General features: G+C 46.7%; 1 protein-coding gene across 3 annotated transcripts; it reads right to left on the bottom strand.

Annotated features, from left to right (window-relative positions):
- Window positions 1-5: 5 nt before the first annotated feature.
- Window positions 6-18,259, bottom strand: LOC114591983 (nuclear factor 7, ovary-like). 3 transcript variants are annotated; one of them, XM_077925231.1, is made up of 9 exons: window positions 18,209-18,259; window positions 17,393-17,464; window positions 15,860-16,238; window positions 14,389-14,950; window positions 7,533-7,628; window positions 5,089-5,322; window positions 3,951-3,973; window positions 3,723-3,862; window positions 6-1,058 (listed from the first exon to the last, which is right to left on the bottom strand). In XM_077925231.1, the coding sequence occupies exons 4-9, from the start codon at window positions 14,848-14,850 to the stop codon at window positions 544-546; spliced, it is 1,470 nt and encodes a 489-aa protein (XP_077781357.1). In that variant the 5' UTR covers window positions 14,851-14,950; window positions 15,860-16,238; window positions 17,393-17,464; window positions 18,209-18,259; the 3' UTR covers window positions 6-543. The 3 variants fall into 3 exon arrangements, with proteins under 3 accessions (XP_077781357.1, XP_077781355.1, XP_077781356.1); XM_077925229.1 differs by having other exon boundaries at window positions 16,144-16,238; window positions 17,393-18,253; XM_077925230.1 differs by lacking the exon at window positions 15,860-16,238 and having other exon boundaries at window positions 17,393-18,253.
- Window positions 18,260-21,706: the final 3,447 nt, after the last annotated feature.

Below are 21,706 nucleotides of genomic sequence, written 5' to 3'. Positions count from 1 at the left end.
TTAGATAGTAAAATTCATGTTAAATTGCTGTTTTAGGGGTTGTTTTTAAAAGACTGAAACTGAAATCCATTCTGCATTACTTTCCATGGGAAAGCGTGCCTTGGTTTTAGGACACTTTGGTTTGGGAATGGACTTCTGGAATGGATAAAGTTTGGAAACCAAGGTACCACTGTACATATCACAAAAGACCTGAATTCACCAACAATCTCTTTCCCAGGGGCACACACTTCTCAATGCTTGGAGAATTGTGGCGCACTTAAGAACATTCCAAAATCCACATTAGGGCAATGCCTTTTATAGGTCAGCTAAAACGTCACGAAATAGTGAGCAAGCCTTCAAGTTACTCAGAGCTCTTCATCAGGTTTGATAGCAAATAAGGTGAGGTGGGAGGGAAGTTGGCTGATGATGAAGTCATGGAGTTTGCATCTTGGCTGGCCTGACAAAAGCACTGCCTTAGTATGGACTTTGGACTTTTATCTAATGGGCAAACACACCTACCTTTCCTTTTTATAATAATACCCTCTTAAGAATTGCTTTAATGTCCTAACTGTGACAAGTTTTCAAGCTTATGGTGCGTTTTTGCCTGAAAGCAGCTGGCGTAGGTTGGAAGAAAGGGTAGACTTTTTCGCTGAAACGGGCTGTGTGTGTGCAGAGGTGAGACCCGGCTGCTACATCATAGAAAGAAACTTGGCCTCCCTCATAGTCCAGGTACACGCCGACCTTCCACCATGACGATCCATTTTGAAGCTCGCTATCCTCCTCTGTTGGCTCCAGACACCAGATCTTGTCCGTCAGAGAAGTGGTATCCTTGCCTTTTTGCCTTGGGATGGACTCCACGGCTACGCCAATCAACCAATCTCCCTTGTTTTGCACCTCAACCTCCCAGTAGTGTCTTCCTGAATGGAACCCATATTTCGCCAGCACAACGGGAGAGTCCTGAAATATCACTGGATAGTTCAAGGGATTCTTAAGCAGTCCAAATGCCACACGATAGTTTTGCAATAAGAAAGTGTATTTGGGATGAGCAGTGCCGCAGTCCAGGGTGATTGGTTCTACTTCTGATAAGCAAAGGAAAAGAACGAGTTAAATAAAATTGGGGCATCCTACCTTAGCTCCATCCTAGGTTACCAAAAGGGAAAGAAACAAGTGGACGTGGGGGACTTTCTCTGGCTCTCATCTTACATTAAAAATGTAAGATGAGAGCCATTGTATTGGATCAGATTATTATAAGGTGTGTGGTCTTTGTTGTTTTCTTCAGCTCTTAAGCCGCCTTGCATATCGTACTATAGAAATACAAATTATTATATTATTCTATGGCTGAAGATGTGGGCATGGTCGGCCAATTGGTGTCAAAGAAGGATAGAACTTTCTTTATGTATGCTACAACAGCAGCAAGAATACTCATCACAAAGTACTGGAATACACAGGATCTACCCACTCTGGAAGAATGGCAGATGAAAATGATAGATTATATGGGACTGGCAGAAATGACCGGCAGAATCCGAGACCGGGGAGAAGAGTCAGCGGAAGAAGATTGGAAGAAATTTAAGGACTATCTACAGAAACACTGTAAAATTAATGAATGTTAGAATGATGTTGGATAGAAATTAAGTGGTTTCTGGCTGTAATGCTTTAAGAGAATATGGAAAAAAAGGTTTAGAAGCAGGTTAAAATTTATCGATAAGGATTTGCTGAATTAACAATTTGAATTGGAAATCAAAAAAGGGAGCTACGAGGAGGTCTGGGAAACAAGTTAATGGAAAATAAGTAATGGAAATTTTCTGTGTTTTTAATTATTCTTATTTTTTGTATTTTTGTTATTTTCTCTTTTTTATTTTCTATTTTTTTTCCTTATTGTATTAATATTGAAAACTTTAATAAACATCTTATATATATAAAAAATAGAAATACAAATTAAAAGTGAAATGAAATGAAATCTGGTGTTTAACATGTTAAAATGCAAGCTCCTAGGCCTCATGTTGGTGAATAGTCTGGAAATACAGTGAAGCAAAGTGTGTGATCCCTGCTTAGACGGAAGCTTTTCAAGAAATGGCAAAGTATCTTCTCTTCCTATATAGAAGCCAGTTCCAAACACAAATAAACATAATCAAGAAACAGAAACCAGAGTGGAGATGTGCTGATAGGAACAGCCTTGGCCCTCTATGGATGGTGCTTCTCAGTGTCACATTATACATGAATGGTTGCCGCTTGTAAACACAGCTGTACATTACAATGTCATCCCTCTGCTGAATCCTTGCAGAATGCAAGCTCTGCCTCCGTGCACGTAAGCAAAACAACAACAAACCTCTGGTTATGTGAAACATATTCAATAAACACACAAGACGTAACTGGCTGTACTTTTGAAAAAATAATATATACTATTCATTGTATTGAATTGTAGATTTCAACAGAAGTACAGTGGTGCCTTGCAAGACGAAATTAATTCGTTCCGCGAGTTTTTTCTTCTTGCGAGTTTTTCGTCTTGCGAAGCACGGTTTCCCATAGGAATGCATTGAAAATCAATCAATGCGTTCCTATGGAAACCGCCTTCAGACCAGGTCCGGGGACAGTCTGTCCCCCGACCTCTTCTGAAGGCTGGGGGGGGGGACAAGGGCTTTTCTTCCCACCCCCAGCATTTTAAAAAACCCCGGAACAGCGGAGGACTTCTCCGCTGTCCCGGGGTGATTTAAAAGCCCCTGGGAAGGCAGGCAGGGGGGAGCAAAGACTTTTGCCCCCCACCGGCCTTCAGAAGAGGTCCAGGACCTCTTCTGAAGGCCGGCGGGGGCAAAAGTCTTTGCTCCCCCCCCGCCTGCCTTCAAAAGCCGTCTGGGGTAGCGGAAAGCGCTTCCCTGCTATCCTGGACCGCTTTTAAAATGCTGGCGGTGGGGAGCAAAGCCTTTTGGCCCCCGCCGGCCTTCCTGGACCTCTTCTGAAGGCCGGAGGGGGGGAAAGGCATTGCTCCCCACCGCCAGCATTTAAAAGAGGTCCCCGGAGATTTCCCTATGGGCTTTCTTCTTGCGAAGCAAGCCCATAGGGAAATTCGTCTTGCGAAGCAACTCACAAACGGAAAACCCTTTCGTCTTGCGGGTTTTCCGTCTTGCGAGGCATTCGTCTTGCGGGGCACCCACTGTAGCTCATAAAGTTCAACGAAAAAAGTAGAAGACCCAGTGGATCAGTTCTATATCTAATCAGTTCATGCATAAGGTCCATATATGTGCAAGTGTCTATTCCACTTGTCTGTTCAGAGAGTCCAATAATCCACATGAAGAGTTGTCACAGTTCCACAGAATCCTTTCACAGAGTCTAAGACAAGGATTTCCGGAATATTAGCCTTGTTTCACCATCCTGGGCTTAATCAGTAGTATAAACTCATATATGATATCACAGGACAGTGAATTTTATAGCATAGCCTAAGGCTAATATTCCGGACATCTGATGGGAGGGCGGTCCACAGAGCGGGTGCCACTTCCGAGAAGGCCCTCTGCCTGGAAGTGAGTGTCTGGGACTCTGAAGAGCAGCACACCACAATGCAACATTTTGTTCCACTTGCCATGGCAAGTCAACAGACGTGCCATGAATCTGTCTAATTCTCTTTGCAAGCAACCATTGCCACATCTTCTGCCATAGAATTCCATGTGTTGATCACATGTGGTACGAAGAATGGTTTTCTTTCGTCTGATCTGACATTACTCTCAATCATTCCTGAACTTCCTTTCAGTTACCTGTTTTGACGATGGGTCTCATCTTATTCCATGCTAGGTATTGCAATGGACCCTTGAACTTGCCCAGGCAGAGTTCCCTGCAAACAGCAGAGCGGTCAGCCTGGTTTCCTACGCCCTCAGCCTCCTTTTCAGCAGGGAGCCTAGTGGGAAGAGGAGCAGAATACCAGTTACAGCAAGTGGCCACCCGCTCTCTCACATATGAAACTAGCGGAAAGACACCATACTCACTTCTTCAGGAGCTCCTTGACGCCCTGGGGAGGGGGAAAGAAGGTGAGATGGTTAGGAAGCTTGAATCTCTCCTTTCATATCCTGGAAAATAACAGAATCCTGATGCACCCCGTCATCCACCCTAATCTTGCCTTCCTCAAAGCCATTAGGTCCCACTGTCCTCCCACTGAATCGTGGAATGCTGGCTATCCTGTTTGCTAATTCTTCTGTGTTTCTAAGGGGTCTCCTTTCAGCCCACAACCCTAACCAACCATACCCCCTTGCCTTCCCAAAGACTAAAGGCACTCAAGCCTTTCCAATAACCTGATTAGATAAGACACAGAGAGACGACTTCCCCCTCACAGAGGAGACTAGATTGACACAGAAACAGATTTTCTCCAAGTCAGCTTCACACACAATCATAGGATGTTGCGGAATCCCATGGATAAGAATGATGAGGGTAGAGCCAATGGTAAGATTTCCTCATCTAGCGATTAATATTTCACCTGGGTAGACAAACACCTAGGTGGAGGGCTCCCAGCATACTGTTGTTGTTGTTGTTTAGTCATTTAGTCGTGTCCGATTCTTCGTGACCCCCTGGACCAGACTACGCCAGGCACTCCTGTCTTCCACTGCCTCCCGCCGTTTGGTCAGACTCATGCTGGTAGCTTCGAGAACACTGTCCAACCATCTCATCCTCTGTCGTCCCCTTCTCCTTGTGCCCTCCATCTTTCCCAACATCAGGGTCTTTTCCAGGGAGTCTTCTCTTCTCATGAGGTGGCCAAAGTATTGGAGCCTCAGCTTAACGATCTGTCCTTCCAGTGAGCACTCGGGGCTGATTTCCTTCAGAATGGATAGGTTTGATCTTCTTGCAGTCCATGGGACTGCGGGTGGGAGGCAGTGGAAGAGAGGAGTGCCTGGCCTGCTCTGGTCCACGTGGTCACGAAGAGTCGGACACGACTAAACAACAACAAAGGTTTGTTACTAACAACGAAGGCAGCATCAAAAGCTTTTAGCAAAGTAAATGCACCAATTTAGATCACTTTGCTGACACGTCAAAATAAATTTCAATTGGAAACCAACAACTGTCCAGTCCAAAATTTTCTGGGAAACCCTCAGCAATGGTTACACTAAAGAGGTGCCAAGGTTTTGTCCTCACCAGGAGGAAGGCAGCTGAATCCGTCTGTTCCATTTTGGCCTTTCCCTGGCTCATCATCTCTCTGGCTGCAGACAAGCCCTCCCGAATCTCCCAGAGATGTGCCATCATGTTCATGCGCGCGGCATTTTCATCCTCATCTAGCTGGGCCAGTACTGCATCTTTCCTCTGACTCAGGAATCGCTGCAGCTCAGTGAACTCGTCTTCAATCGTCTTGCGAAGGGACTCAGCTGAGTTCTGCAATGGAAAGAAGTTCCATTGGGAGGTTTTTGTGGTGGAGGAAGTGAGACCCAGTGACCCGTTCAGTGAGAAGAAACAAATGAATCGAAATATACTGTATTTTTTGCTCTATAAGACGCACCAGACCATAAGACGCACCTAGTTTTTGGAGGAGGAAAACAAGAAAATAAATATTATGAATCCCAGAAGCCAGAACAGCAAGAGGGATCTGGCTTCTGGGAAAGCCACTTGCTGTCCTGGCTTATGGGATAGCTGCGCACAGCCTCTCCCGGGCAGCGGGATGAAGGCTCCCCCTGCCCGGAAGAAGCTGCGCGGGGCTAAGCGAGAAGCCAGGACAGCAAGCAGCATTGCTGCGCACCGATCCCTCTTGCTCTCCTGGCTTCAGTGATAGCTGCGCAGCCTGCATTCGCTCCGTAACACACACACACATTTCCCCTTACTTTTTAGGAGGGGAAAAGTGTGTCTTATAGAGCGAAAAATACGGTACCTTGTAAAAATGAGGGGTTGTTGCTAATCCAGGCCCCCTCACAAGCCCAACTTGGCCACATCCCCATTTAATGGTCTCCTTGCTAGGTCCATACATGCTTTTCAGTGGCAGGCGATGGTGCCATCCTTCAGCTGGGAGCCAAGATCAGCTCCCACCCATAGCGGGTGCCTGCCATTTTGAAGTAAACCCGATGTAAAATGAATTTTTCAGTTTTATACAGACCAGGCAAAAAGATTTAGTAGGTCTATAGCAGGCATCCCCAACCTGCGGCCCTCCAGATGTTTTGGCCTACAACTCCCATGATCCCTAGCTAACAGGACCAGTGGTCAGGGATGATGGGAATTGTAGTCTCAAAAACATCTGGAGGGCCGAAGGTTGGGGATGCCTGCTCTATAGGCAGGGAGATTACATTTTGGGTACTTAAAATGATGAGCAGCTGGGCTGGGAAATGATATATAATGAATTGAAAAGGATGTTCAAAATAACTTTATAAAACAATAACAACTCAGAAGCTTTTCTTTGGGGAATTATAGGGACAGAACTACCTAAATTGTATAGAAATTTAGTTATGTATGCTACTACAGCAACAAGAATGTTACTTGTCCCAAAATGGAAAGAAGCAGAAGTCCCAGTAAAGGAAGAATGGATAAAAACACTTAAGGAATATGCAGAAATGGTGAAACTTACCGGAAAAATAAGAAATCAAGACAACAAACTTTTTATAAAAGAATGGAAATGATTTATTGAATATTTACAGATAAATTGTAAAGCGATAAAGACATTAGTAGGATTATTGTAATAACCTGCAGTTTTATTAGCGTATATGTTTACAGTCGATAATTAAATGAGCAAGTTACCATAAATGAATAAATTTAAGGAACCGCAGAAAGAGGGGGAAGTCAAATTTTGAAATGTTAAATGGATTGTAAAATTAATGAAATGTATAAATTTGAAATGTATACATAAAAATCAAGAAGAAGAAGAAGAAGAAGAAGAAGAAGAAGAAGAAGAAGAAGAAGAAGAAGAAGAAGAAGCTGAGCAGCCACCATGGTCCAGGCTTCCTTAACCCTCCAGATGTTTTGGGCTACAATTCCCATCATCCCTGACCACTGGTCCTGCTAGCTAGGGATCATGGGAGTTGTAGGCCAAAACATCTGGAGGGCTGAGGTTGAGGAAGCCTGGTTTTGTCCTTTTTCAAAAGTGCCACTTTTGAAAAGAAGCTAAACTAAGCTCCCATCCATGGTGGCTGCTCACCATCTTAAGTACCCAAAATGCAATGTCCCTGCCTATAGACACAAGAACAGGCCTTCTCTGTAGTGTCTCTCCCTTTGTGGAATGCTCTCCCCAGGGAGGCTTGCCTGACTCCTTCATTGCATACCTTTAGGCACCAGGCAAAATAATAATAATAATGTCTATACCCAGGCCTTTGGCCTTTAACTATCTGTGGCCTTTTAGAAGTGGTTGATGAGTTTTTAATGAATTATTTTCTTGGTTTTAATGTATCTATGTGGGCATTTCTGTTTGGTTGTTAAGTCATTTTGGGTTGCCTTGGGCAAGATAAAGTGAATAAAAGAATAATAATAATAATAATAATAATAATAATAATAATAATAATAATACTACTACTACTACTACTACTACTAATAATAATAATAATAATAATAAGCATAAGAAGCAACAGCAGCAGAAGCAGCAGCAGCTAGGAATTATTTCCTCTTACTCTCAAGGAACGTATGTTTTCTTCTTGACATCCTTCCTGTTGTTCTTGTTGTTTAATTCTGGTTTCCAGGCAACCCAGAACCTTGTCCAGCTTCCGCTAGGGGAGGAAGAAGAGTTTGTGAAATTAGGCAGGTCAGGTCCCCCAGTGTTGTTTTTTTCTGTTTCGTTTTATTATTTTTGTTCTACGTTCCAGGATTGCAGATATTCAATGAACAGCAGGTTATAAATACTGCAAATAAATAAAATGCCACCTCCTTAACTTTTCTTCTCTGAACTAAATAGCCCTAAGTGTTGTAACCATTTCTCACAGAGAAGTTCCTCCATCCCCTTAAACATTTTGATTGCCCTTTTCTGAAACTTCCCTATGCAGGAGTGCCTTCGGATGTCTTCTAAAGGTTGTCTAGCTACTTATCTCCTTGGCTCGGCGGGGGGGGGGGTGTCACATAACTCCATACCCTCCAACATTTCTCCCATGAAAATAGGGACGTTCTAAGGAAAAGTGAGGGACGCGGGTAGCGCTCTGGGTTAAACCACAGAGCCTAGGACTTGCTGATCAGAAGGTTGGCGATTCCAATCCCCATGACGGGGTGAGCTCCCATTGCTCGGTCCCAGCTCCTGCCAACCCAGCAGTTCAAAAGCACGTCAAAGTGCAAGTAGATCAATAGGTACCGCTCTAGCGGGAAGGTAAACGGCGTTTCCATGCGCTGCTGTGGTTCGCCAGAAGCAGCTTAGTCATGCTGGCCACATGACCCGGAAGCTGTACGCTGGCTCCCTCAGCCAATAAAGCGAGATGAGCGCTGCAACCCCAGAGTCGGTCACGACTGGACCTAATGGTCAGGGGTCCCTTTACCTTTACTTTAAGGAAAAGTGGGACATTCCGGGATCAAATTGGAAACCGGGACGGCTTCCGCAAATCCGGGACTGTCCCTGGGAAATAGGGACACATGGAGGGTTTATTATTATTTAATAACAAATAACGAGATGTCCATTTACACCACAAAGAACTCATAACCCACCTACTTTCAGCAGCCAGAAACATCATAACCAGACACTAGAGAGACCTGTCACGGGTAAGCATGGACCCATGGTACCAAATAGTATGGGAAACAGCCTTACTAGAAAAATTAACCAATAAACTGAAACTGACAAATAGATGAAGACACCTTCACCCCAGTATGGCTCCCCTTTATCACATACACAGCCCAACAAGACAACGACAAAAATCCACCAACCGCCTACAAATCAATATGGCTAACCTGATCCAAAACACCCACCCACCCCACTCACAAAGATCACCACAGCCAATCACAAATGAATAACCACAACCTAGGCCAACCCCAACCTCTCTCACCACCAAAGGAACACAAGTGAATAGCACAGAACCTGCACAAGCGACGCTGTTGGGATTCGCAGGATACTGGATAAGTCTGCAGGCTTCAACAGGATGATGCAATACTCTGCTGGGTCAGAGTGACTCAGCAGGAGTGTGATTAGTGTGATTGGCTATCACCTGTTTTAAAAGGAAAGCCTGTTTAACAGTGGGTGTGGTGGTTGTGCTGTAGTGTGGTGGTGCTGTGGTGGAGAGTATTCGTTTGTAAGTACTCTGTATGGACTGTTTCTTTTGTATATAGCCTGTGTATAGCTCACATTAAAAAGGACTGCACTGAAAAACCTGGAACTCTTAATGCTTTGCTGAAAACGCCGCGTGGAATACGCGACAGGGTTATGGGCCCAGCACGCTTCCGCTGCGCAAGAGTACAGGTGGCAGTTATCTAGCCGTGGGTGCTGGAGGTGAGCTGCAGGGATGGAGCAGTCCAGAACTGGCGTGTTGCTGGAGAAGCTGACGGCCACGAACTACAGCACCTGGTCAGTCCGCATGCAACACTTCCTCAAGCGTGAGGGCCTGTGGAAGGTGGTGGAAGATCCACCGCAGCCCCCTGAGGAGGATGAGGACGACGATGAAAAGCTGGCACTAGCAGAGGCCCAGCTTGAAAAGGATGAGAAAGCTTTGGCTACGATCATCCTTGGAGTGGACGACAGCCAGCTAGTCTACGTAGCTGATAAGGTGACGGCAAGTGAGGCGTGGAATGCGCTCAAGGCTGTCCATGTGCGAGAGACAGCTGGCTCACTGATAACACTGACCAGGAGACTGTACCGGTGTCGGAAGAAACCGGGGGACTCCCTGGTAAACCACCTAAAATTCCTAACAGGCTGTTTCCAGGAGCTAGCCTTAAGAGGGAGGCCTGTGGGGGAAGAGGACAAAGTCTTTATAGTCCTGAGTTCCCTTGATGACAGCTATGATATGCTGGTCAATTCCCTCGAGTCGGTAGAGACTGATAAGCTGACTCTGGAATACGTTACCGGACGGTTGTATGCAGAGGAGGACAGGCGTGCAGAGCGAAAGATGACCTCAGCCCAGCTGTTGGAGCATCCCAGAGGGAACAACAGCCGGGAAGAGCAGAGGTGTCGGGAGCCGGAGAAACAGCCAGGAGGAGCTGCTGCAGACCAGCCGGTGGTCAACAAAGTAAAAAGGTGTTTTTGCTGCAAGTCCAGTGGACATCTGCTTCGGGACTGCCCGAGGAAACAACAAAAACAGCAGAAGCACAGGAGGCAGCAGAGGGAGTCTACCGCTTGGGTATCTGCAGATGGCCAAGAAAATGAAGAGCTGTGGGTTCTGGACAGTGGAGCTTCTCAAACCTTTTGTAAAAGAAAAGGACTGCTAACTGATGCTAGGGCTTCAAACAAAAAACATGTAAGTCTTGCTACGGGCCAGAAAGCTAATGTGGTTTGTGAGGGGGAGGTTGTGTTCCCACAGCTGGGACACACATTCAGGAATGTGTTGTGTGTGCCTAGTTTGCAAAACAATCTCCTGAGCATTCCTGACTTGGCAAAAGCAGGCTTTGAAGTAAACTTTGTGGGAGATCAGTGCCAGATAAAGCAAAATGGGGCAGTGCTGGCAAATGCTAACCTTAGAGCTAATATGTATGTACTGCAGTGTGAGTCTAAGGTTGCGAATGTGCAAAATGTCCCAACCCATGATATGTGTATTCATCTCCTGCACAGGCGTCTGGCTCATGCAAGCTATAAGGTGCTGAACAAAACATTGGAGTTGTGTGGGGGGATGAAAAACATAAAAAGTTGTGATAATTACTTAGACTGCAATATCTGCAAGGAGGTTAAAAGCAGGGCTTGCCCAGTAGCAAGAGCAAGCCAGAGAGAAACCAAAAAACCACTGGAGTTGATTCATGCTGATGTAACTGGTCCTTTTCCACCAAGTGTCTCCCATAATAAGTATTGTTTGATCCTAGTGGATGACTATTCTAGATTTGGCTGGGTCTATCCATTAAAGCAAAAGTCTGACGTTGCCCAAACTTTGAAGTTTTGGGTAAGAAGGGTAGAAAGGCAACTTGGCGAAAAGGTGTGCTCTATTCAGACAGACAGGGGAGGAGAGTTTATGGCAAGCTCCCTAAGAAACTGGTTGCGTTCCCAAGGGATTAAACATAGGCTTACCAATGTGGCCACGCCTCAGGAGAACGGAGTAGCAGAGCGTAGGGGAGGTGTCTTGCAGACACAAATGAAAGCATTGTTAGCAGATGCAAATCTTCCAATTAAGTACTGGGCTGAGAGTATTAAGACCGCGAATTATATTGGGAATCGCTTGTGGTCAAGGGTACTAGATGACATACCCTATAAAATTCTCTATAACAAAAGTCCCAGTTTGCAACATTTAAGAATCTTTGGGACAAAGGCATGGGTTGACATACCTGTAAAAAACCGAAGAAAAGGTGGGAAAAGGGCACAGCAGTTGCTGTTTCTTGGGTATGAAAGTGGTACAAAAGCCTATAGGTTTGAAGATGATAAAAATCTTTTGAGTTATAGTCGATCAGCCAGCTTTAATGAGCAAAGAAATTGGCCCAAGATACATGCAAACCTGCTGCCAGAAAAAGTTTTACTGCCGAGCATACCTGATAAGGCAGTTGAAACAAAGCTGAGAATTGGCAGCTCTCCCAGAGAAACTGAAAGGGAGGAGGTAAAGGTTGAGCATTTTTCTCCAGCTGCTAGCATGGAGCAGGGGAGAGAAGAAAGTGCAAGAGGGACAGGAGGAGGTAGATCTACAGAGTCAATCCACCCCATAAGCAGTCCTGAAGGTAGCCCAGGGGGTGAGATTAATGAACCAAGGAGGTCTGCAAGAAGTAATAAAGGTCAACCTCCAGACCGTTATGGGTTCCCAGCCACCATAAACCAGGTTTGTGTAACTGAGCCAGAAAACTTTGAAGAAGTGCAAGAGTTACCTACTCTAGAGAAAGAGGCGTGGTTAAAGGCAATGCAGGCAGAGTATAACTCTCTGCTAAACAACAATGTCTTTGTACCTACAGAATTGCCTGAAGGTAAAAAGCCCATAAGCTGTAAGTGGGTTTTTAAAGTGAAAAAGCTGGCTGATGGTAGTTGTCAGAGGAAAGCCAGGTTGGTTGCAAGGGGCTTTACACAAAGGAAAATGATACATTATGATGAAGTGTTTGCCCCAACAGCAAAGGCTGAAACAGTAAAATCAGTTTTAGCAATGGCAAGTCTGAGAGGGTTAAAAGTTAATCATTTTGATGTTGCCTCAGCATATTTAAATGCTCCTATTGACGCCGAGGTGTATTTACAGCAAATACCAGGTTATGAGCTGGAAAAAGACAGCATGGTGTTAAAACTGCAAAGGGCACTATACGGTTTACACCAAAGTGCACGTCTATGGCATGAATGCATAGACACAACTTTGAAAAAGATGGGATTCAAACAAAGCCTGGCTGATTCCTGCTTATATTCAGCAATGGTGCAAGGAAGTGTTTGTTATTTACTTTTGTATGTTGACGATATCTGTCTAATAACAACTGCACAAAAGCAAGTGTCTTGGTTTATAAACAGCCTAGGTAACAAATACAAACTGAAGTATTTGGGAGAGATTCAGAATTACTTAGGAGTAGAGGTTCAGAGAAATGAAAAGGGCATCTACTCTCTGAGTCAGAAGGAAAAAATCGAAAAGTTACTGAAGACATATGGAATGGAGAGGGCAAATGAGGTTGACACTCCCATAACTACCCAGTACAAAAATGAACCAGAAGGGCAAAAATGTGAGAATGCAACAGCGTTTCATTCTCTGTTGGGTTCTCTGTTATATTTAAGTTGTTGGACAAGACCCGACATAACATTGGCAGTGCACATGTTAAGCCAAAGAAGTGCAGACCCGGCTCAGAGAGATTGGGTAGCACTTAAAAGAATCCTAAGGTATCTAAAAGGCACAAAAGATTACAAACTGGTGCTGGATACAGGATATGATCAGCAAGTGTATGCATACGCTGATGCCAGCTGGGGGGACAGAGAAAATGGAAAGTCTACCACTGGCTATGCCATATATATTGGAAATGCCCTGGTTCAGTGGAAATCCCAGAAACAAACATTTGTTGCCACAAGTACTTGTGAAGCAGAGTACTCAGCCATAAGTGAATGTGTATCACAAATAGAATGGTTTGCTTGCCTAACAAAAGAGCTTGGAATACCTTCAGAAATGCCAATCACTGTGCTAAGTGACAACATGGCTGCACAACAGCTTGCTAACCAACAGAACTTTAAAAGCAAGAGTAAACATATTGCTATAAGATACGGAAATGTGAAAAATGCTTTGGAAAGAAATGTGTTAAAGGTACAGCACTGTAACACAAAATGTAATGTGGCAGATTTGTATACAAAATGTTTGGATGCTCCTAAATTTCGAGACTTAAGAGAATTATTAGGTCTCAAGCCTTTGACTTAAGGAGGAGTGTTGGGATTCGCAGGATACTGGATAAGTCTGCAGGCTTCAACAGGATGATGCAATACTCTGCTGGGTCAGAGTGACTCAGCAGGAGTGTGATTAGTGTGATTGGCTATCACCTGTTTTAAAAGGAAAGCCTGTTTAACAGTGGGTGTGGTGGTTGTGCTGTAGTGTGGTGGTGCTGTGGTGGAGAGTATTCGTTTGTAAGTACTCTGTATGGACTGTTTCTTTTGTATATAGCCTGTGTATAGCTCACATTAAAAAGGACTGCACTGAAAAACCTGGAACTCTTAATGCTTTGCTGAAAACGCCGCGTGGAATACGCGACAACCCCCACATACAGTGGTACCTCAGCTTAAGTACTTAATTCGTTCCAGAGGTCCGTTCTTAACCTGAAGCTGTTCTTAACCTGAAGCACCACTTTAGCTAATGGGGCCTCCTGCTGCGGCCGCGCCACTGGAGCACAATTTCTGTTCTCATCCTGAAGCAAAGTTCTTAACCCGAGGTAATATTTCTGGGTTAGCGGAGTCTGTAACCTGAAGCGTATGTAACCTGAGGTACCACTGTATAATAGAAACATCGCCACCTGACCCCACCCCCACTCACCTTTCACCTCTCCACCTCTTTCCCCCTTTTCTTCCTAATGTATCAACAAATGAAACTGATCTGTAAAAAATGTTACTTTGAAAAGATAGACATTGCACATACAGTGGTACCTCGGGTTAAGTACTTAATTCGTTCTGGAGGTCCGTTCTTAACCTGAAACTGTTCTTAACCTGAAGCACCACATTAGCTAATGGGGCCTCTAGCTGCTGCCGTGCCGCTGGAGTACAATTTCTGTTCTCATCCTGAAGCAAAGTTCTTAACCTGAAGCAGTATTTCTGGGTTAGCGGAGTCTGTAACCTGAAGCGTATGTAACCTGAGGTTCCACTGTACTTTTGTAAACCAAGAAAATCTTTAACAACAACAACAAATAACGAGGAGTTACCTTCCCTTTCACAACACCGCCTGAATCAGCTGTTGGAGGGCAATTGCCTCACTTTACTTAAAGCAGTCTCACCTTGTAGGGCTCAGCAGCGTCTTTCAAGGAGCTGAACTTGTGTCCGGCGTGGGCAGGCGAATCCACACAGCACAAACAAACGGGGTCCTCATCGGTGAGGCAGAAGAGCTGCAAAGTGCGACCGTGTTTTGCGCAGAGCAACCCCTGATCAGCACCCGGGCTGCTTCTGCCTGTCGGCGTCTCTCTGTGATTTTCTGGGTCTTCTCGCGCTTTCTTCTCGGGGACCTCCTCCTGGGCCTCTCTTGCCTTTTGGGCCAAGTTTCTCAGCAAGTGATTGGGTGTGAAATGTCTGTCAGGACAGGGGGCCCGGCAGTCAGGGCAGCTAGGAGCTCCCCCTTGGCTGTCCCAGGAGGAGGTGATGCATTTCTGGCAGAAGCAATGCCCACATCGAAGCAAGACAGGCTCAGTAAACACGTCAAGGCAGACGGAACAAGTCAGATCTTGCTGAAAACCCTCCGCCATCTCTGCTGACAGGAAAGTGGCTGCTACAGATTGCAGAGTCCAGTTTCGCTTTCTTTTCTCTAGTTCCTCCTTTTGCTTCTCTCTCGTTGCCTAAAGGAACCTTAGAGGTGGAGCAAAGTGACCTTTGCTGTAGCAATTTGAGAACTTTGGAGTCTTTTGCAATAGCAAAGAGGCACTTCTCTCCCCCCCCCCCCCCGGTTTAAAATGGTTAACTTCTGAAATCAGCTGAAATTTAGGTCATCTGTGTACTTTGAATGACCTTATGCAGCTCTCAGCCTGTTTTGAGTCTGCTGCTGCTGTTTTTGAGGGTGGGCGCTGAATTTTTATGCTGGGATTTGTTTACTGTTGTATGGTGCCATGCTTTTATCATTAAAATGTAACCCTTCTGTTGTCTGCAAGCCGATCAGAGAACAGTGTCATGGTGTGACATGGTTGGCATTTACCTGTCTCTGTTAATTAATAAAATTAACTAAGGGGACATGGGGTTTTTACATTGCAGATACAGCCCTGCCGTGCACCAGTTTTGAGGCAGAATTAATTACTAAATAATATCGCTTTTTAAAGAGATATTTTGTGTTACGTATTCAGTGGTCTGTGTTTGCCTGAGCTTGAGTCGGGACTAAGGATTCTGAGCCCCCGCCCCCTGTGTTCTGATTCGATACATGATATCCAATCAGAGAACATTTCAGGATTTGGGCCTCTGCCATTGGCTTTTAAACTCCCGAGTCATGATTCGCAGCTTGGAAGTTTAGACAGCCAATCACGTTGGGAGTGGGAGTGGCCCAGGACTTCAGAAATGTATATAAGCAGTTGCTTTGCCCCTGTTGTCAGTTGTTATTTTGTACACAAGGAAGGATGATATGTACTTCAGGAGTTGAAATGTCCTTGATGACAGTAAGGACTCAAAACCATATTGCCCTTTACTGGACTTTTTAATCTTAGCACCCTAAAACTCCAGCCAAATTTCACTCACAACCTGGGTCAGCTACAGGAATAGCTGTCAACTTACAGATTTGAAAATAAGGGACCAGCAGCCAAAATTTTCTGGGCACAGGTAAGTTCAACTTCTGAGCCCCTCCGAGCCAAAGGCAGAAAGCCCAGCAAGCAGCCAAACGAAGCCTCAAGCGGTGGTTCCCACAGCGCAGCAACCCAGCAAAGGGGATGCAGCAAGGAAAACCACCGTCACCTCTCTGCTGGGAAGCGCTAAGCAAAGGCGAGTCCCAGGCAACGCGGCCGATTTGATTGGCACAAGGCATGCAAGCTCCACCCCCCAGTCGTTCTTAGACTCCTTACTGGGTGAGCAACGCAGCCAAGCAACACAGTTGGAGCCTCCCTCCTCCCTGGCCGGCCGGCAGGGAGGGAGGGACAGGAGCTGCTTCCTTTGAAACCTGGGAAATTTAAGGGACATCATCAATAAGGGACAGCAGTGGGACACAACGCTGGGATAAGGGAGTTTCCCGCCAAATAAGGGACGGTTGACAGCTATGGCTACAGGTGCAATCTGATCCCAGAGTTCCCCCAGTTGCACTTATGGATGCTTGGACATTTTAGGCGATTGAAGAAACACATATTTGTCTAACTTTCTTCTAGTGAGACAGTTACACAGGGCAGCCTCTTCTCAGTGGCTCCTTCCAGACTTGGAAGCTGCCGCCCTAGAGAAACGAGACTGTCTTCCTCCCTGCTGCCCTTCTGCCAACAGGTGAAGCCCTTGTTCCAACAGGTTTTTGGAAAGTTTTTAATGAAAAGGCTGCTGCCATGCTGTTTTCATTGCAATTATTTCTACAGTTTTAATAGTGTTTTTAGCACTATGATTACTGCCCTGAAATTCTTAGATGAACTAACACAGTGGCAATAATAATTCTTTCTAGTCTAAATGAAAAAATATATAGGCAAAGTTGACACCTGCAAACTGACCCAGTAATATCCAGAATTTCAGGATTGTCTCCAATCAGCAAAAGAGGAGGGCTGGAGCTGAAAGACCCAAGTTGAAGTGTGGATGGAGGAAGGGTGCGCATTGCAATAGATACTGCGATCCTTCTGAGATATTGGAGACTTGGGTGTCGGAAGTTTGTTTCCTTCTCCCTCCCCATCCCCTTTTCCTTGTGCGTTGTGTCTTTTGGTCTGTGTGCCTGTAGAAAGGGACTGTTTCCATTGACTGTATGTATGCAAGTCACTCTGGTAGCCTTTCTGGTTGTAAAGCAGAATAAAAATGCTCTAGATATATAAATTGGCTTAAATCCAGTAACGGCCAATATGCCGGGTCGCCTTCAAAATTAAGTAACACTCTCATAGGTTTCAAAAATTATTCGTTTCCTACAAACAGCTTCAGCTATTTATTGGTTTATCCATGGAAAGGGCTAAAGGAGAAGAGACTGGTAGAAACCCTCAATAGAAACACAATTATGTACAGTTTTGCTAGATGAACAAAGCAACTTTATTGAGGATTGTCTGCAAAGGTACATAGATGAATGCAGCAAATACAGCTTTCCAGAGGTCTTCCCCCAAATGATGCAGCAGAGGAGGGATTCTGCTAAGCACTGACCTGTTTCACACCTCCTTGACTCATGACCGGATTGGACTTTAGCTATCCACTGGATTTTGATGTCGTTCTCAACTGAAAGAAATGTTATCAGATTGCATATCTGGAGAAAATACGTTGAGAAATGTGCTTATGTTGAGAGAAAAACATGTTCAAAAATACACTTTTAATTGGGAAGGCAGGGTGGATAAAAATTAATGATTTTTTAAATTTAAATCAGATTTTTAAAATAATATGCCTTTGGAGGAAAAAGCTTTCTAAAGATATTTTTCTGTATAAGTATAGTCCGAAGGCTATTCATTAGGAAATAAGGATTTGTTTTAAGTTTTTCATGCATGCTAAAACTGTCTATGTGGTTGTTGTATTTTAATTGTTTAATCGCATCAGTTAACAAACATGGATACATATGCTATAATGTTATTGTTTTAGTTAAGTAAATTGTTAGTAAGGAAATGATTATTTTTCTCCTTCCAATAAAGCACAGCAGAAAAGTTGTCCAAATATAAACAATTATGAAATTATTGTGGGGTTTAATAAGTTATCTGTCTATGCATTTCTAACAGTATAACCAAATCAGTAACTTTTTATATAACTGTAAAAAACTACTCTGAAAATTTTTCATTCCAAAAATGAAACCTTCATCTGGTTCTAAATATTAAGATTATACCAGCAAGAATGAGACTTTCCGTTAAAAAGAAAAGAAAAGATTTAAGTCAAGTCTTACTGTCTAGTGATTTAAACCATGATTAATCATTTAAATTGATTTGATTTAAATCAAATCCACCCTGTGGAAGGTAATACTAATGTGTGAGTGCAAACCCCATAGTGTGGGATGGTGGTTGTTGCAAGCTGATCTTGCAAGACAGCAGCTGTCAGAGACTGCCTCCCGGTCTCAGCTCACAGAAGACCAACGCTAGCCATTAGAACTGTACAGAAGTCTTTATTGACATTTAGTTTCCATTTTCAAACACTAGCGTGCGTCTCTACGTCTATACCCTAGACCAGCGAAGCCTCGTCTGAGTCTCCGCCCCCTGTACACCAGCTTAAGACTCTAGCCTTACTCCACCTTCTACGTTTCTCCTTCCTCCTCTGGGTCCTACTACCCCCCTGGGTGCCTTCCTTCCTGGATGCCTCGGAAGCGGACCCTTCGGACTCCTCCCCTTCTCTCCGGCGGGCTTTGGGACCCGGCTCTCTCTCCGGACTGCCCATTGCGCCCCCCTCTTGTACATTTGAACTTGGCGCGCGCGCGCTGCCCCTGACCTTCCTTTTGACCGTTACCTCGCTCTCTGATGCAGGCGTGGCTAACCCTGACTCCTGTCCTTCCGCTGACGGAAGGCTGCCTGCTGCCGATGTTTGGGACTCCTCCCCCTTACTGCTCTCCGGTGGGGAAGCTGGTCCCGATTTCCAGCTGCTGCTCTCTGAGTCCCCTCTGGCCCCTCCTTCCTGGGGTGTTCCCTCTGGCAACCCCCTGGCTCTGACCACTGGGGCCCCTTTCTGTGAATCCTCTGATTCACTGGAGAGACTTAGAGACCTCGGATGGCTACCCTCGCTGACTTCTCCCTCAGATTCCTCTCCCTCGGTCTCTACTTCCTCCCTTTCCTGTCCCTCTGCTCCTGAACCCCTGACATCCATCCCCCCCTCGAAGCCCCCCCTTCCCCCCTCCCCTCCTTCCGGTGCGGGTACTGGGTGCTCCGTCGTAGCGGGGGTGCTTGCAGGATACAGTTCGTCCCCCATGTACTCGTCAACGTCGCTCTCCTCTGCTTCCATCTCTCTGTCTTCGTGCTCGAACCCCACGTTGTCCCCCAACACGTCCATGTCCGTCTCGCCCCTCTCCCCCTCTTCGGGTGGTCCCATCCAAGGACCCCTCAGCCACTTTCTGCGCCACTGCTCCTCTGGTTGATCGTCCCACCAATACGAGTGGTCTGAGGCAGACCCCGGTGGCGAACCCACCTGGGAGCTGGGGACTGGTGCCTGATCCTCGTCCGAGTCGAACCCCAGGAATGTGCTGGCTGAAAGAGTGGGTGTGAAAAGCCAGTCGTCGAAATACTCTGCTGGCATGGGCCTGTGCGGGAAGAGGGCATGAAACTCCTCTTTGAGCAGCGGTTCCTCCAAGGCATAGTCCGGTACCCAGCTGTTGGCACTGGCCGGGGTACCCTCTCTGGCTAGGAAATATTCTACTCCCTCTTCCCCCCATCTGGAGTCCAAAATCTCTGTGACCTCATTGATGTGCCCCCTCCTAGGCGACCCCCTCACTCTGGGCCCTTCTCTGCTCTGGTCTGGTGCTGTGTCTGGCTCCTGAAACCTATGAGGTGCTTTGTAGGGCGTGAGCACCGATCTATGGAACACCGGATGCATTCTGGAACCCTCCGGAAGAGCCAACCGGAAGGCCACTGGATTGACCTGCGCCTGGACTTGGTAAGGTCCTAGCTGCTTATGTCCTAGCTTCTTCTTAGCTAATGATCTGGTCGGCACTGCTTGCGCTGCTAACCAGACCCAGTCACCCACCTGTATGTCTTCCCCAACTCTTCTGTGTCTGTCGGCCTGCACCTTGTATGCGTGCTTTGCTAGTTCTAACTGCCTCCTGAGCTGTTCGTGGACCTCCTGCAACTCCGACGCTAAGACTTCCGCTGCCTGTGGCTCCCCCTCCCCCACTCTCTCTAAACCCGGGAAGGTTCTGGGATGCCTCCCGTTGTTGGCGAAGAACGGCGTCACCCCCGTCGACACGTGCTTCGTATTGTTGTAAGCGAACTCGGCGAGCGGCAGGTAGTCCACCCATGTCGTGGGCTGCTGGTTGGCGTAGCATCTTAGGTACTGCTGCATGATGGCGTTGACCCTCTCCGCTTGTCCGTTGGTCTGTGGGTGTCTCGCCGACGCCAAATTGACTTTGACGTTCAGAATGCCCATCAGCTTCTGCCAGAAGTTCGAGATGAACTGTCGCCCCCGGTCGGAGAGAATAGACCGTGGCAGACCGTGGACTTTGAACACGTGGTCTATGAACAGTTTGGCGGTCTGCTCTGCCGTGGCTACCTTTGCACACGGAATGAAGTGTGCCATCTTAGTAAACATGTCCACCACCACTAGCACTGCTGTCTTTCCCCTCGAGCTGGGCAGATCCGTGACGAAGTCCAGGGCCACCCTCTCCCACGGTTCAGACGGTGTCTGCAGCGGTTCCAGCAGTCCCGCCGGCGGTCTGTGAACTGACTTGGCCCTTTGGCAGGTGTCACATCTCGAGACGTAATCCGCTACTTCCCCCCGCATCTTGGGCCACCAAAAGTCTCTGGCTACGAGTTCGACAGTCTTTTCTTTGCCAAAGTGCCCGGCGGTGGGGGCGTCGTGTAGCTGCTGCAGGACCCTTGCGCGGAGGTCGTCTCCCGGCACGTAGAGTGCTCCCTTGTGGAGGAGCAACCCATCGCGTATCTGGAACTCGTCGGCCCTCGCTGTGCCCCTGTGCACCTCCTCCATCTTGGCCCGTGCGAAGGGGTCTTCCCGCAGCGCGCGACGTACGGCGTCCAGGTCCACGGTTGCCGACGCGCATGCCCACGCTTCCGGTGCGAAAATGTGCTTGGCCGCCGACGGTGCCGCCTCCTCCAGGTATTGCGGCTTTCTGGACAATGCATCCGCCATCACGTTGTTGTCACCTGGGATGTACTCTATCTTGAAGTCGAAGTCCGCGAAGAACTCTGCCCATCTAATGTGTCTCTGGTTGAGGAACCTAGCCGTGCGCCAGTACTCCAGATTCTTGTGGTCCGTGTGGACCTGCACTGTCTGTCTGGCTCCGATGAGGAAGTGCCTCCATGCCTTGAATGCTGCATGTATGGCTAGCAACTCCCTGTCCCAGATAGTGTAATTCTGCTCCGACTTGCTGAGCTTCCTCGAGTAGAAGGCGCACGGCCTCCAGTCCCCCTGCTGGTCTTGTTGCAACAGGACAGCTCCCACGGCTCTGTCTGAGGCGTCTGTCTCCACCCTCATGGGTCTGCTGGGATTCACATGCAGCAGCTGCTCTTCGGACGCGAAGAGACGCTTGAGTTTCTGAAAGGACTGCTCCGCTTGCTCCGTCCAGATGAATTTCTTCTTCTTGGAGCTGAGCGTGTCGGTGATGGCCGCTGTCTGCATGGCAAATCCCTTGATGAACTTGCGGTAAAAGTTGGCAAAGCCGACAAACCGCTGGACTTCCTTCCGATTGCGTGGGCTTTTCCAGTCCAAAACTGCGCGAACCTTGGCGCTGTCCATGGCGAGCCCCTTGTCCGACAACTTGTAGCCCAGGAAATCCACCTCCGTCACGTCGAACTGGCACTTCTCCAGCTTGGCGTACAGCCT

This window comes from Podarcis muralis, chromosome 2 (assembly GCF_964188315.1).
Source record: "Podarcis muralis chromosome 2, rPodMur119.hap1.1, whole genome shotgun sequence".
In the NCBI taxonomy this organism is placed as follows: Eukaryota; Metazoa; Chordata; class Lepidosauria; order Squamata; family Lacertidae; genus Podarcis; species Podarcis muralis.
The sequence above is the reverse complement of the archived record's forward strand: the minus strand, read 5'-3'. Positions and strand labels throughout refer to the sequence as shown.